The 13,481-nt window shown below is 54.9% G+C and overlaps 1 protein-coding gene across 1 annotated transcript in view; it reads right to left on the reverse strand.

Moving 5' to 3' along the window:
- Nucleotides 1-226: 226 nt before the first annotated feature.
- FAAH (fatty acid amide hydrolase) overlaps nt 227-13,481 on the reverse strand; it is an 18,668-nt gene continuing 5,413 nt past the window's right edge. Inside the window, exons 2-15 of the mRNA XM_008061727.1 lie at nt 10,068-10,181; nt 8,534-8,668; nt 8,179-8,312; nt 7,894-8,100; nt 7,609-7,649; nt 7,318-7,442; nt 5,510-5,635; nt 4,935-5,032; nt 3,701-3,800; nt 3,341-3,381; nt 2,521-2,560; nt 1,969-2,077; nt 1,295-1,440; nt 227-617 (exon numbers count right to left, since the gene is read on the reverse strand). Coding sequence (XP_008059918.1) covers nt 489-617; nt 1,295-1,440; nt 1,969-2,077; nt 2,521-2,560; nt 3,341-3,381; nt 3,701-3,800; nt 4,935-5,032; nt 5,510-5,635; nt 7,318-7,442; nt 7,609-7,649; nt 7,894-8,100; nt 8,179-8,312; nt 8,534-8,668; nt 10,068-10,181 — 1,545 coding nt within the window. The 3' untranslated portion in view covers nt 227-488. The remainder of the gene's footprint in view (nt 618-1,294; nt 1,441-1,968; nt 2,078-2,520; nt 2,561-3,340; nt 3,382-3,700; nt 3,801-4,934; nt 5,033-5,509; nt 5,636-7,317; nt 7,443-7,608; nt 7,650-7,893; nt 8,101-8,178; nt 8,313-8,533; nt 8,669-10,067; nt 10,182-13,481) is intronic.

Raw genomic sequence — 13,481 nt, forward strand, 5'->3', positions numbered from 1 at the left:
TGGTCTAAGTGAGGGAGGGTGGGCAGAGGGAAGTGCTAGGGGACACCAGCGTGTGTCCCTCCTTTTCCTGCCCTGGGTGATGGTACCCAGGGAGTGGGGAGGGAGTTACAGAACAGGAGACTGGCACGGCTGGAGTCCAGCTCTGGATGGCCATGCCAGCCCTGCACTCAGCAGGCTGCGGCCCACAGCACCCTAATGAGGACGCCAAGAAAGTACATAGACGAGAAACTGTTCTTGACTATTAGTTGGGCCTTGGCCCATGTCACACCCACTGACTGTCACACAGAGGTGAGGGATCAGGGTAGAGAGAGGGGACCAGGACAGGAAGCAAAGTCCAGACTCGGGGGTCTGTGTTTCTTACAGGAGGTCGGGGAGAGGACACGGAAGCCTCTGCCCCCTGCCAGACATTCCTCACAGGGTGACAGCTATGCCCCGACTAGGCTGGGCTGCAAAGCGTGTGGGTCTCAGGTCCTCCAGAGCCAGAGCCATCAGGATGGCTGCTTTCCAGGAGTCATCAATCGTTCCACCTCCCGCATGAACCGCAGACATAACTCCTCCTGCCAGGGCAGAGCCACGCACTGCACGGCCACAGGTAGCCCCACACTCTTCGTCATGGCCTGCAGGGGACACCGGCATCAGGATGGGGTGGCAAGGTAGGACCCCACCCCAGGCCCAGGAAGCACCCCAGCTGGAGAGAGACAGCAAAAAAGGTCCAGGCACAGTCGTCTGGATCTTGCTTTAAGAAAGGCCAGACAAGCCGGGCTCGGTGGCTCAGCCTGTAATCCCAGCACTTTGGGAGGCTGAGGTGAGTGGATTGCCTGAGCCCGCGGGTTTGAGACCTGCCTGAGTAACTTGGCGAGATCTCATCTGTACAATAAATCAAAAATTAGCTGGGTGTGGTAGCACGCGCCTGTAGTTCCAGCTACTTGGAAGGATCGCCGGAGCCCAGCAGGTCGAGGCTGCGGTGGCCGGGAGTGGCCACTGGCACTCCAGTCTGGGCGACAGAGTGAGACTCCAACTCAAAAAAAAAAAAATTAGCTGGGTGTGGTAGCGCACGCCTGTAGTTCCAGCTACTTGGAAGGCTGAGGCGGAAGGATCGCCGGAGCTCGGCAGGCCGAGGCTGTGGTGGCCGGAAGCGGCCACTGCACTCTAGTCTACGTGACAGAGTGAGACTCCAACTCAAAAAAAAAAAAAAAAAAGGCCCGAGAAGACCTCAAGGGTTGATGGTTTCCTCTGAGCAGCTACAGCCAGGATGGGAGGTGAGCTCAGGGGATAGGGGTGGGCCAGGCCTCACCTTCTGCAGTATCTTGTCCCAGATGTCCCCAAAGTAACCCCTGTAATGTTCCATCTGGGCCTCATCTTCAGCAGTCACGGTGGTGACAGGCACCACCCCTGCAGGGAAGTCCAGGCAGTTGTAGAGCAGAGTGTAGCTGACGGCCCCTAAAACGCATCACAAGTCACTGGAGCAGGTCCTGGGACCTTCAGTGCTGACCCTGGGCCTGTCAGCCCCTCCTATGAAATGGCACCCAGGGAAAGGCTCTCTCGCAGGGCTGAGCTCTAAGTGACAAAGTCCAAGAATCCAGATTGCGGAGCTGGCTGGACATCCCACTGACCTTGGCCCTGTGCCCTTCCTCACACAGTTTCTCCCACCTGGAATGTTTTTCCTATTTTACTGGCTGACCTAAATCCCACTGAACTTCAAACCTCCACTTCCCCAAACCACAGACTCTGTAACTCAAGATGCCCAACTTGAATAGTGCTGAGGACAGGGAGCTCACTCCCTCCCAGGGCATCCCACATGACTCCCATCAGCCAGCCAGGCTGTGAGCCCCCCAAGGCAGTGTCCTCCCCTAGGGGTGGGGTGCTCCTCCAATGCTTCTCTTCTTCTTCTACTTCCTGATAGCCCTGCAGGGCTCACAGAAGGGACAGGCAGGGTGTCAGGGATGTGAGTGGGTCAGCAGGCCTCACCTGTGGCCCTGCCTGGGGCATTCAAGTCCAGAGCAGGACCCAACATGGGAGTCAGCAGCACATCCAGGTCTAGCGCTCTCCACTGGGCAATCACCGTGTTGCGGTACAGCTGAGGAGGACACCGGCGCACAGGTAAGGCACTCAGACCCAGCCTGCCACAGGCTCTCTAATGTGGGGACTGTGGCTGGGGTGGCTCTGGCCCCAGCACCTGCCCCTGGATCTGAACTGAGCCACGACAGGACACAGACCTCCTCAGGGGGCATCAGTCGCTCCACCTCCCACATGAACTGTGGACACGACTCTTCCTGCCAGGGCGGCCACAGACAGCCCCAAAGAGGCAAAGAGTCATCCAGGTCTGGAGCCCCAGAAGGGGAATCTGGGCAAATAAGAGTCAGAGAGCAGGGCCCACGCAGTGGGGTTCAGGGAGTGGAAGGGACAATAGGTCACTCCAGAAGCCCAGTGGGGGCAGTGGCCACGAGACCTGCTGCAGGTGCCCTAACTCCACCCGCCCCTGCCACCCTGCTCTATCTAGTCTAGGGGCTCTGGCCTCACCTCAATCTCATGCTGCAGTTCCCAGAGTTTTCCAGCCGACCTGGGCAGAAGAAGCGAGGTCACCAGTTATGGTGGTCACAGCCATGGGGATTAGCAACATCAGACCCCCTACTGCCAACACTTTCAGATGTCGCACCTCACTCCTCCATGGACCTTCTCAACCCCAGGGAGCTCTGAGAGGGGAAAAGTTCCAACCTCTACTGGTTTGAACTCCATATGAGAAAACCAGGCTCCAAGAGGGACTCAGATCGTCACTTAGTGACTCCACAGCAGAGGCAGGACTAGACCAGGCCTGATACCTCGCCACTCTCAGGACACAGACAATGTTGGAGCTGTCTAAGGTCCTGAATGCCTAGTGGTGAGAGAAGGAGTGAGTCCACAGGATTACTGGGGCCTGAGATGGAGTGGTTTGGGCCCTGCTTTTCCAGCTCAAGCCATTAAGGACAGGTAGCACCTAGTATAGCTCAGTTCAGTTCAGATATCTAAGAGCAGCCTCTTTCCTGGATTGCACAGTGCCCATTATCCCTTCCCCCAGCCCAGGCCAAACCCTTCTTGGTCCTTTCTACCCACACCCCAGCTAGGTTAGCCTCCTCCTCTCCACCTCCTCTGTCCTGCTATCCCCCTCAGGTCTTTGCTCTCCATCTGGACCTGGACCCAGTCAAGACAACTTCAAAGTCCCCAGAGGTTGCCCCCCTGCCTGGGTCACTTTCAGCCTCAGAAGCTATTTCCCTCCAGTCTTTCCCTGCCAGAAGCCACCCAGACCCAGACTCAGGACAGCTAAAGACAGGGGCAGGCATCTGGGCACAGAAAGTACTCTCACCGAGGCTTCATGTTGCGGAGGAAGGCCGTCAGCCTTGGAAGCTGCACAGGACAGACACAGGGTCAGTGACTCAGCTTTGAACCAGGGTTGGTGCCAACATTTTTCAGGCCAAGCCACTGGGCCTCTTCCCTCTGTTCCTCCCCACAGGGCCCAAGTTGGCATCCTTTTCAGCATGCAAGTTGGCTGAAGATTGTAGGGGACAAGGGAGGAGAGTAGTCTGGGTGGGGGCTGGAGAGAAGAGGAGGCCATACCTGCCCAAACCAAGAGAGACTAAGGGAAATCCATGAGGTATCATGGGAAGGAAGGCTCCAGAGGCTCTCTCCCACCCACTCAGGTCCTCTCTGCTCTGTGTGCCCTCACCAGAGGCTTCACCAGGAAGGCCAGCAGCCCTTTAAGCCACCCGGGCAGCTTCAGAATTGAGATCAGGTCTCCCAAGCAGGGGTCCACGAAATCACCTTTGCTGGGAGACAAAAGACCAGCATTCCCATCTTAGCACCCCTCTTGGCCTGCATACCCTACCCACTGCAATCCCCTTCTCTACTCAGTGACCCGGCCCACGTTCTTCTCACCAGACTCCAGTAACTACTGGTCTCCTATACCTTCATTTGCCACTTTCAAACATGTGGTTTGTTTCTGTTGATCCTTCGGGATGCTAGGCTCCACTCCACACCCCCAGAGTTCCCAAGGCAGGACTCAGTGCCTCCCTCTCCCAAAAATCCAGCTCAGAGCAGTAAAGACTGGGACAACATCTCCCTGACCTGGCTTCACTGAGGCCACCCTGGAGGCACAAATGGGACAGTCCAGGGTGGGCTGCCCATGAAGCATGTCTCTGAGGCTATCTCTGGCTCAGAGCTCAGGCAAGGTCTCAGGCAGCTGATCCTGCAGCCTCATTCCCGGGGCTAGAGTAAGAGGTAGCCCTTTCTGCTGAAGACTGGACCATACTCGGCTGGGAAAGGGAGAAGAACATGACAAGCTGGGCCCTTGACTGAGCAAAGCTGCAGGGCCAAGCTTCCCCATAGGTGAGGCAGAGGAAGTGGGTCTGTGTCTGGGCACCAGACTGACCAGCCCAGGCACATCACCAGAAGGCACCTTCACAGGCCTGTCCTCTGCCCCTGCAAACAGTCAAAAGGAACCAATTTATCTCAACAAGAGCTCTGCCAAGTCCCTTAAAGTGAGTCTTGTCCAACCCACCCACTTTACAGAAGAGAAAACTGAGGTCCTGCTCAAAAGGACTTTGCTCAAGTCAGAGCCTGAAGTCACCCCATCCTCCTGCCTGGATCCTGCCCCTGCCCTCTATTGTTTCCCAAGCAAGCAGGCATCCCCCACCTCCACCCACCTCCTACCTCACAAGCTCAGCTCAGGGGCAGGTCACAGATGCTCAATCTAGCTCCCCTCAGGCCAGCACCTTTCCAAAGTCTCTCTGACAAGGGTTCTCTAGGCTCAATGTGCATGGGTAGAGGGACAGCAAAGTCCCTGTCTAGAACACTCAAGCCTTCCTGTGATCAGCCGAGGCCTGTCACAGCACCCAACTGCTACCCCTGGGTCTTCCCACTTTTCCTATCCCACCAAGACCCCAAAGCCCACCATCACTCACAAGTTCTGTAGGAAGGCGTGGCCGCCATCACTGAAGAGCCCACCTGTCGACAGGATCTCCAGAGCATGGGGAATATTGCTTGGCAAGAAGGGAACCAGCTGCAGAGATCGAGGGGTGAAAGCGTTCCCAACCTAGCAACTCTTGAATTTATGACCCCAATGCTGTCCAGGCAGCCCTGCGGATGGATTGGACCAACCCTGCCCACATTGTACCTCTTACTAGAGCCACAAAGGCACAGGATGGGAGAAGTCTGGAGCCACACATGAAGCTATCTAGATGACCAAACCAAAACCCACTGGCCCTGGGAACCTCTAGACATCTGTGCACCATTGTTTGCAGTGGACAAGGCCTCCCAAATGCAGTGTTCACTCATCGCCCAACACAGGGCTGAGTTTGCCATCAATCATTCACTCCATACTCCAGATCAGCCTTCTATACACTGGTCCCACAGGGCCACAGTCCCCATTGCCAACCACAAAACAATCAGGGTGCCAGGGAGGAAGAGGCCATGGGTACCAGGAAGGCTTGCCTGGAGGAAGGGAGATGCCAGGACACTTGGGACCCTGCAGCCATACCGTGTGCCCGGCAGTCTCGAGGCTCTGCTTGGTCTCCAGCACAGCCCGCCTCATGGCCGGGGTGGGCATGGTATAGTTGTCAGTCTCATAGTACCCCACACGCAGGGGCCGAGAGCTTGTGTAGATCTGGAGGCAAAACACAGGGTCAGGGTCAGGTTGGGAGAGGATGTCCTACTTCTGCATCTGACCCTGTCATAAAACACCTTCACAGTGACTTGCAGATGAGCAGAACAAGGATGAGGATTCCTATCTGAGGAAACTGAGGTTTGAGGTCCAGGAAGAGAGACAGAGGCCCAGGATGGAGCTGAGACTTGCCCAAAGCCACCCAGTACAGAGTGACAAGGTAGGTCTGGAACCCAGGCAGCCTGCCACCTGAGCCAAGGCTTTCCACCACCTGTCCTCACTCCCATGATAAATTGTCCCCGACTTCCAGACAGGAACTTCCTCTCCTCCTTCTCAGGAATCCCTGGGTTTGGTTAGAACATCCCCCTCTGCTGAGGAGGGGAAGCACATCTCACCCAGCCCAGGTCTGGCCACCTGCCAACTCCCAAGAAACACTAATGCCCTCTCCTGTCCACAAACCTTCAGCCCTTCCAAGGCACCCTTGGCTGGGGTGAGGGCATGAGGTCTATACAGAAGAGAGAGAAAGATGCTGGACTGCTGAGAAATGGACTTACATCTCACAGCTTACGGTCCACATGAACTATTCCTTGTCTGCATGAATCTAACTTTACTACTCCTGAATACTTTACACATGAGTACAAATAAACTTATTGTTCATTCTGGAACAACTCATCAACTCTTCAACAGAAAGCATCAAATGGCAGTTTACCCTCCATGACCTTTTGAACCTCTCATCCCAAATACTCACCTTGTTGTGTCGACCAGTCCTTAACTATTACATCATGACTCTTTCTTTTTTTTTTTTGAGTTGGAGTCTCACTCTGTCGCCCAGACTGGAGTGCAGCCACTGCAGCCTCGACTGCTGAGCTCCGGTGATCCTTCCGCTTCAGCCTTCCAAGTAGCCGGAATTACAGGCACGCGCAACCACGCCCAGCTGATTTTTGATTTATTGTAGAGATGAGGTCTTGCCAAGTTGCCCAGGTGGGTCTCGAACCCGCGGGCTCAGGCAATCCACTCACCTCAGCCTCCCAAGGCACGGGATTACAGGCTGAGCCACCAAGCCCGGCACATCATGACTCTTACCTAGTCTTAACCAATCCCCCCTCACCCCCACCCCCACCCCACTCCCACTCCTGTGTCAAAAGACCCACCCTAAACCAGACTTCAAAATCTCAACAAATACTCCCTTTGTCTCGCTCTCTCTGAGAGCCCCTGAGGCTCTGTTGAGGCAGGGCACTCCCTCACCACCAACAGCAGTCAGCTCAGCCTGTCTCCTAAGGCTCTTTCTCATGGTGGTATTTTGGGGAGCCAGCACTCTACACTGCCCACAGATCCCAGCTCACTCAGCCTACATGCCAAGCATCATCTGGGCAGGACTGCAGTAAGAAAGCTGCTGTTTACTGAGCATCAAGTACAGCCCAGGTACAGGCATTCTGGGGCTGGGGAGTGATTTTCAGCTGTGTCATAGCCACAGCAGCAGAGGCTGGGGTCCCTTTGAAAACCTGGGGGCTTCCAAATGCAGGCCAGGGCTCCATCTGGTGGCCATCTGTGGAGGAGAAGCTGACCCTAGCCTCAGTGCCCTGTGGGTAGTTTTCAGGAGACAGGGCCTCCCTGCCTGCCACACTGCCTGGGATGGTGTGCCTGGGTTCAGGAGTCTACCCCATACCCTGCCCACCCCTGCTTACCTCCTCCCTGAAGGGCAAAGGGGGCACAGCGGGGTCTAGGCAGAACATGTCCTCACACAGCAGGGCTCTCAGGCATAGCGCCAGGCTTTCCACATCCCGGGCCATGGGGCCCACGGAGAGCTGCACTGTGGGGCAGGTAGGAGAGAACATGAGCAAGACAAGGAGGGGGAACTCAGACCCAGTGCGGCCTGGGGTCAGATGCTGCCCACCCCCACCAGAGAAGCAGGGCAGAGGCGAATTCAGGCCAACCCCCACCCTCCTCCAGGTCACTGAGAGGACCACAGATCTCACCTGCCACCTGTCCACAGACACAGCCCTTCAGGCCACTCTTGCTGGATAAGAAACACAAGACACTGAAAACAGGGAATGGCCACCCTCTGCCCAACCCCTCACCCACACAGCAGCTCTGAACTCTCACGACTTTGGAAATCACGACCCATGCGTGGCTAGTGGTGCTGTAATGCTCCCTCCCAGCAAAACTCTGATGAGTGAATCCCTGCCTGGAGCCAGAGAGGCCAGAAGCTAAGCCAAGGTTACACAATGAGGGGCCCAGAAGCTCCCTCCACCTCCTCATACCTGAGGCGGTTTCCCGTGGGCTTCAAGCCACAGATGCCACAGAAGGAGGATGGGAAACGGATGCTGCCTCCGATGTCTGTGCCTAAGCCCAGGGGGGAGCCTCCAGACCCAATGAGAGCCCCTTCACCCCCTGAGGAGCCACCTGGGCTCTTGGAGGACTTCCATGGGTTCACAGTCTGGCCGAAGAGGGGGTTACTGCAGTCATAGCTGGAGGAAGCAAGAAGGGGTCAGCCATGTCATGCTGGCACCAGTGCCTCTACCCCCACCCTACCCGCAAGACCCAACCTGAACATGGATTGGGGGACATTGGTGTGCACGAAGGGCACGGCGCCCTGAAGCTTCAGTACGCGTACCACCACGCTGTCACTCTCCGCTGGCACCCCCTCATTCAGGCTCAAGCCCAGCGTCGAGTCCTGGCCCTGGGAGGGGGGATGGGCACCAAGAGGGACATTGCTGATGAGTCAGGGTCCTCGGGAGGCCCGGGGTCCACTCCCACCACTGTCATACAGGCCAAAGCAAGGCCCACCCAGCATTCCCTCTCAAGGCCTCTGGGCCTGACACCTCCTCTTAGGACCCAGGACACAGCTGGCTGGCAGGGATGGAGGGGACAGTGGGGACCTGAAGCTGAGGCAGGGCGTACCTTGTAGGTGAAACACTCCTTGAGGCTCACAGGGACGCCATAGAGCAGACCCTGCCTTGGGGCCTGGGACAGCTGCGTCTCACAGTCAGCCAGATAGGAGGTCACACAGTTGGTCCCTTTGTTCACTTCCCAGGCCTGAAGGAGGAGGAAATGGATACAAGGTAGAGTGAAGCTGGCCTTTTTAAAAATTATGGTTAAATATTCGTCATATGAAATTGGACTTTTATTCATTTATTTATTTATTTGGGGTTGAAAAAGCAAGATTTATAGAAAGGACAGAAAAACTCCCAAAGCGGGAGGTGACCTGAGGGGGTTGTCCAAAATTGGTCTTTTAAAGTATAAGGGAAAGGGTAATCAGCAACATGGCTCTGGGCTCAGAGCCCAGAGGATGACCTAGGGCCCAGCACCTACCTCAGTGGGGACATCTGGCCCCAGCCTCCTCCTGATTGTCTCTGGCCTTCAACCCCAAGGCACAGAAAGTACACCCAAGACCAGGACACCCAAGGGAGCAAGATACTGGCCTCAGATGCCCCCTAGCAGGGGGTGAGCTGGGAGGAAGATGACCGTTGGCTGTTTGTTCCCCCACCTCCTCCAAGCCACATCATTGCCCAGTGAGGCAGACAGGAACTAAACAGGGGCAGGCACCCACCTCAGGGCAGCTACAGAGCAAGGCTGACCCAGAACCCAGCATCTCAGAGCCCAGTACTCCCTCCTCTGTCTCATGCCTGGCCCAACCTGGCCCAGTCAAGCCTCCCCTTTCCCAGGAGCTCTTGAATCTGATAATCAAGTAAGGCAGAGTATGTTCAAGGGGGTAGGAGCTTGACTAAAAGGAAAGACACACTAACAATGGATTATCTGCCCAGAGAGGGCTGGGAGGGTCAGAGGGCCAGGCAAGGCTTCCTGGGCAGGAGTACCTTCTGCTCTGAGGCCTGAAGGCCCAGCCAGGGGAGCCCGCAGCACCAAGAGGCACAGAGAAGAGGGAAAGAGCCTTCCAGGTAAGGGAGCCCCACCCAAGCCAGTGCACAGCACAGCACACTGAGCTCCAGACAGCCTGAGCCTGGGCCTGGGCCAGAGGGGATCCAGAGACAGGAGAACAAGAGCGGGGATAGGAACCCAAGAGGGCACCTGGCCAGGAGGATAGTACTTGGGCATGGAGGGAGATAGTGGTGGAGGGCCAGAGTGGCTGAAGGGAGGTGAAGATAAGGGGAGAGCAGGGAGATATAAGAAGGGAACAGACCAGATTTGGCGAAAGATGGGGTGGAAGCAGAAGGGAGAGTGAAATCTGGGCTGAAAGCCAGCTTTCTAGCTAAGACAACACAGCGTCTCTCACACACACACACACACACACACACACGCATACATGCACACACGCACGCGCACACACACACACACACACAGGGCTCTGGCTTTCTCTCCCTGGCAGCCCCAGGCACTGTGGTACTACTATGGCAGTACTAACTCCAGGCCAGGTTTTCCCTACAGCCTGTGCAGAGAGAGGGAGGGAAAAGCAGGGAAGCTCTTTGGCTGGCCTTACCTTTCCCACATAGGTGAAAAGTGCAGCCTCCGGTGACAGCTCCCCACTGTGTAACTTCTGTACCAGCTGAGGCAGGGGCAGGGCCAGCAGCGCCTCTGAGTCTAGGTCTGGGTTCTGTGGGGAATGCCCTTGAATCAGTCCCCCAGTCCCCAAAGGCTGACATACCTGCAGCAGACACATGTGGCCCATGCTGCTCAGTCCCCATACATACATACCCAAGCAGAAGCTCACTGTCACATGCCAATCCGTGAAACGCCCACCCACAGTTATGACACTAGAAACATGGCCCAGCCTGAGCAGGCCCTTGCCATCCCTGTAGAGTGTGGATATATCTCCTACCGAAAGCCTGCTGGAAGGGGTGTCCAGTGAGAGGCCACGCTCAGGATAACTTTTTTTTTTTTTGAGACAGGGTCTTGCTCTGTTGCCCAGGTTGAACTTGAATTCCTGGGCTCAAGTGATCCTCCTACTCCAGCCTCCCAAGTAGCTGGAACTACAGGCGTAAGCCACTGCATCCAGCTCCAGGCTGATTATTAAACCATTACAAATAATGACCAGCAATGGCAGCCACCTGTATGCCAGGTACCGTGCTGATGCAACCCATATTTTGATAAAATCTTACTACCATTCCCATTGTACAGATAAAGAAATGGAGGCTCAGAGAGAGGAAATGCCTTGCCTAGGACCATAAAGGCAAACTATAGTGTGCTGTCCACCCAGTAAAGACTGCCTGCTGACTGTCTACCTGCACCTAACCACACAACCCCAACCAGGGGAGGACAAAAGCCAGAAGACCCATCCTGGGTGGCTAGGTCTGTGCCTAGAGGCCACACCTGAAAGGGAAGACTTACACACTCATTCTGTAGATACAAGGTGGGACTAAAAAAAACCAGAATTTTTATTGTAGGGCGGGTCCCTTGTAGGACAGGCTTCCCCTGTTAGGTAAATGTTCTAGGAACCCATTGGCATCAGTGTGCAAGTTAGCATTGTTGTGAGAGGCTGGGTTTGGCTTCAGTGAATTTTTAGTTGGAAAGTCTTTCAGCATGTTGACCCATTTCATGATGGATGATTTAGGAGCACGTAACTGCCCACAACTGTTGACGAAAAACAGCACAATTCCCGTTCCCCACCCTCCCTGTTCACCCGATCTCACCCTGAGTGACTTTTTTTGTTTCCCCAATGAAAAAAGTCCTCAAAGAGAAATGTTTTGTTGATATAGAAGGGGTGAAACAAAAAGGCATCAAAATTGACAAGTTCAAAAAACCGTTTAAAGCAGTGGAAAAGTGTCCCAATAGGTGTACAGCAGCAAATGGAGAATACTTTGAAGGTGCCTGAAATTTGAACATGTAAGAATACACGATTTTTTATAAGGAAATTCCGGGTTTTTGGGGGTCCTCCCGTGTATGTATTACATGCCCGCCCTATATCAAGCACCACATAGGTATGGGGATTCGGCTGTGAACAAAAAGCCATGCCCATGTGCCCACACAGGGCAGAAACAGGTTGAGCAGATCATCCATAGGTAAACAAAATAAGATTTTAAGTAGTGAGGAGCAAAAGAAATGAAACAAAGTGGTGAGTGGGCGGCACACAGGAAGGGTGGCCAGGTGGTCAGTCTCTGCAGGAGGAGAGGCATTTGAGAAGACACCTGACTGCCAAGCCCCGGGGGCTCCCGGAGTCTTGGGATTCAGCCTGCCTACAAACACCTGCCTATTTCCTCATCAAGGGTGTTGACCAATTAGTAAACACTGAGTTACAACCACTGCATTTCACCTTAACCGCTCCCCCGCCCCGATCTTAACAAGGTCCCTCCCTGCTGCCAAACTCAACAGATTCCTGATATTTTTCTTCTCACACTTGGTCTCACAGAGGCATTCAAAGGTATTGAGTCCAACACCAGCTCTTTTCGGTTCCTCCTGCATATGGGGACACTATACTCCTGGTTTCCCTCCTGCCTCTCTGCGGCTACTTCCTTCCATCATTCATTGATCTAGTCAGTCAGCAAACATGCTATAGATTCCTACCATGCGCCAAGGACTATGTTGGGGCTATGAATCTAGAGATATCCAAGACAGACAAGGTCCCTGTGTTCAGAGAGCCTACATTCAAGAAAATAAACAGGTTAAATAATAGACAGGTCATGCAGAGAAACAGTGCTGTGTGGAAATGACAGAGCACTGGCTTAGACGGCTGAACAGGCCTGTCTGAAGAGGCCACACTTCAGCTGTGACTTGAAGGATAAGAAGGCGCCAGATGAGAGACAGTGGCACTGGGGAGACCTGCCCTCCTCTGGCTTTCACTCCCCTCCCCCATGCGCCCCGACTCCCCATCCAGCGGCTTCCAGATGCTCCAGCCAGCCCACCCCACAGAGCCCACAGCAGCTCCCTGGGCTATTCCTGCCACCTGCCCACTCTCCCTGTCCTTTCCTCTGAGCTCATCACCTCCCCCACTTGCAGCCAGCTCCTTCTCTGCATCCTGTAGCCCAGACTCAGGGAGAGGGTGCTGCCATCCATTCAGGTGTTTGGAAAAGAAAACTGGTACCAGGCGCAGTGGCTCACGCCTATAATCCCATCACTTTAGGAGGTCGAGGTGAGAGGATTGCCTGAGCCCGCGGGTTCGAGACCAACCTGGGCAACTTGATGAGACCACATCTCTACAATAAATAAAAAAATTAGCCAGGCATGATGGCACGTGCCTGTAGTTTCAGCTACTTGGAAGACTGAGGAGGAAGGATCGTCTGAGCCCAGCAGTTGAGGCTACAGTGGCCGGGAGCATGCCACTGCCCTCCAGCCTGGATGACAGAGTGAGACTCCGACTCAAAAAAAAAAGAAAACTGGTGTTGTTCTGGCTCCTCCCTCTCCCTCCCATCCAGCATCCAGTCAGAAAGCCCTGTAAGTAGCTCTGGAAAATGGTCGCCTCTCCATCCCCTCTACCAAGACCCACATTGGGCCTCATCCTTTTCTCCTGAGTCACACAGGAGCCACTTAGTTGCTGCCCTGTCCAAGCCTTGTCCCTTGGATCCAATCCGGTAGAGCCCAACCTGACCTTGGCTCTCCCCCTGAAATCCCATCTCATCACACCACAAGCTCCAGAGCACATTCCAGGGAGGGTTCCTCTTCTAGGCTTCTCTGCACCCCTCGACCCAGACACCACTGCCCCCTCACACCCACCACACCCCAGCACAGAGGCCCTCTCTACACACACCCCTAAGCCTCTACACCAATGTCCTCAATATCAGGAGCACATCCTTGAATTTGTTAAACTAATACAACACTTAATTGGGATTTGTTTTTTTTGTGTTTTTTTTTTGAGTTGGAATCTCACTCTGTCGCCCAGACTGGAGTGCAGTGGCCACTCTCGGCCACCGCAGCCTCGACCTGCTGGGCTCCGGCGATCCTTCCGCCTCAGCCTTCCAGC

Source organism: Carlito syrichta, unplaced genomic scaffold, assembly GCF_000164805.1.
Source record: "Carlito syrichta isolate Samal-C Ts95f unplaced genomic scaffold, Tarsius_syrichta-2.0.1 Scaffold305547, whole genome shotgun sequence".
Classification (NCBI taxonomy): Eukaryota; Metazoa; Chordata; class Mammalia; order Primates; family Tarsiidae; genus Carlito; species Carlito syrichta.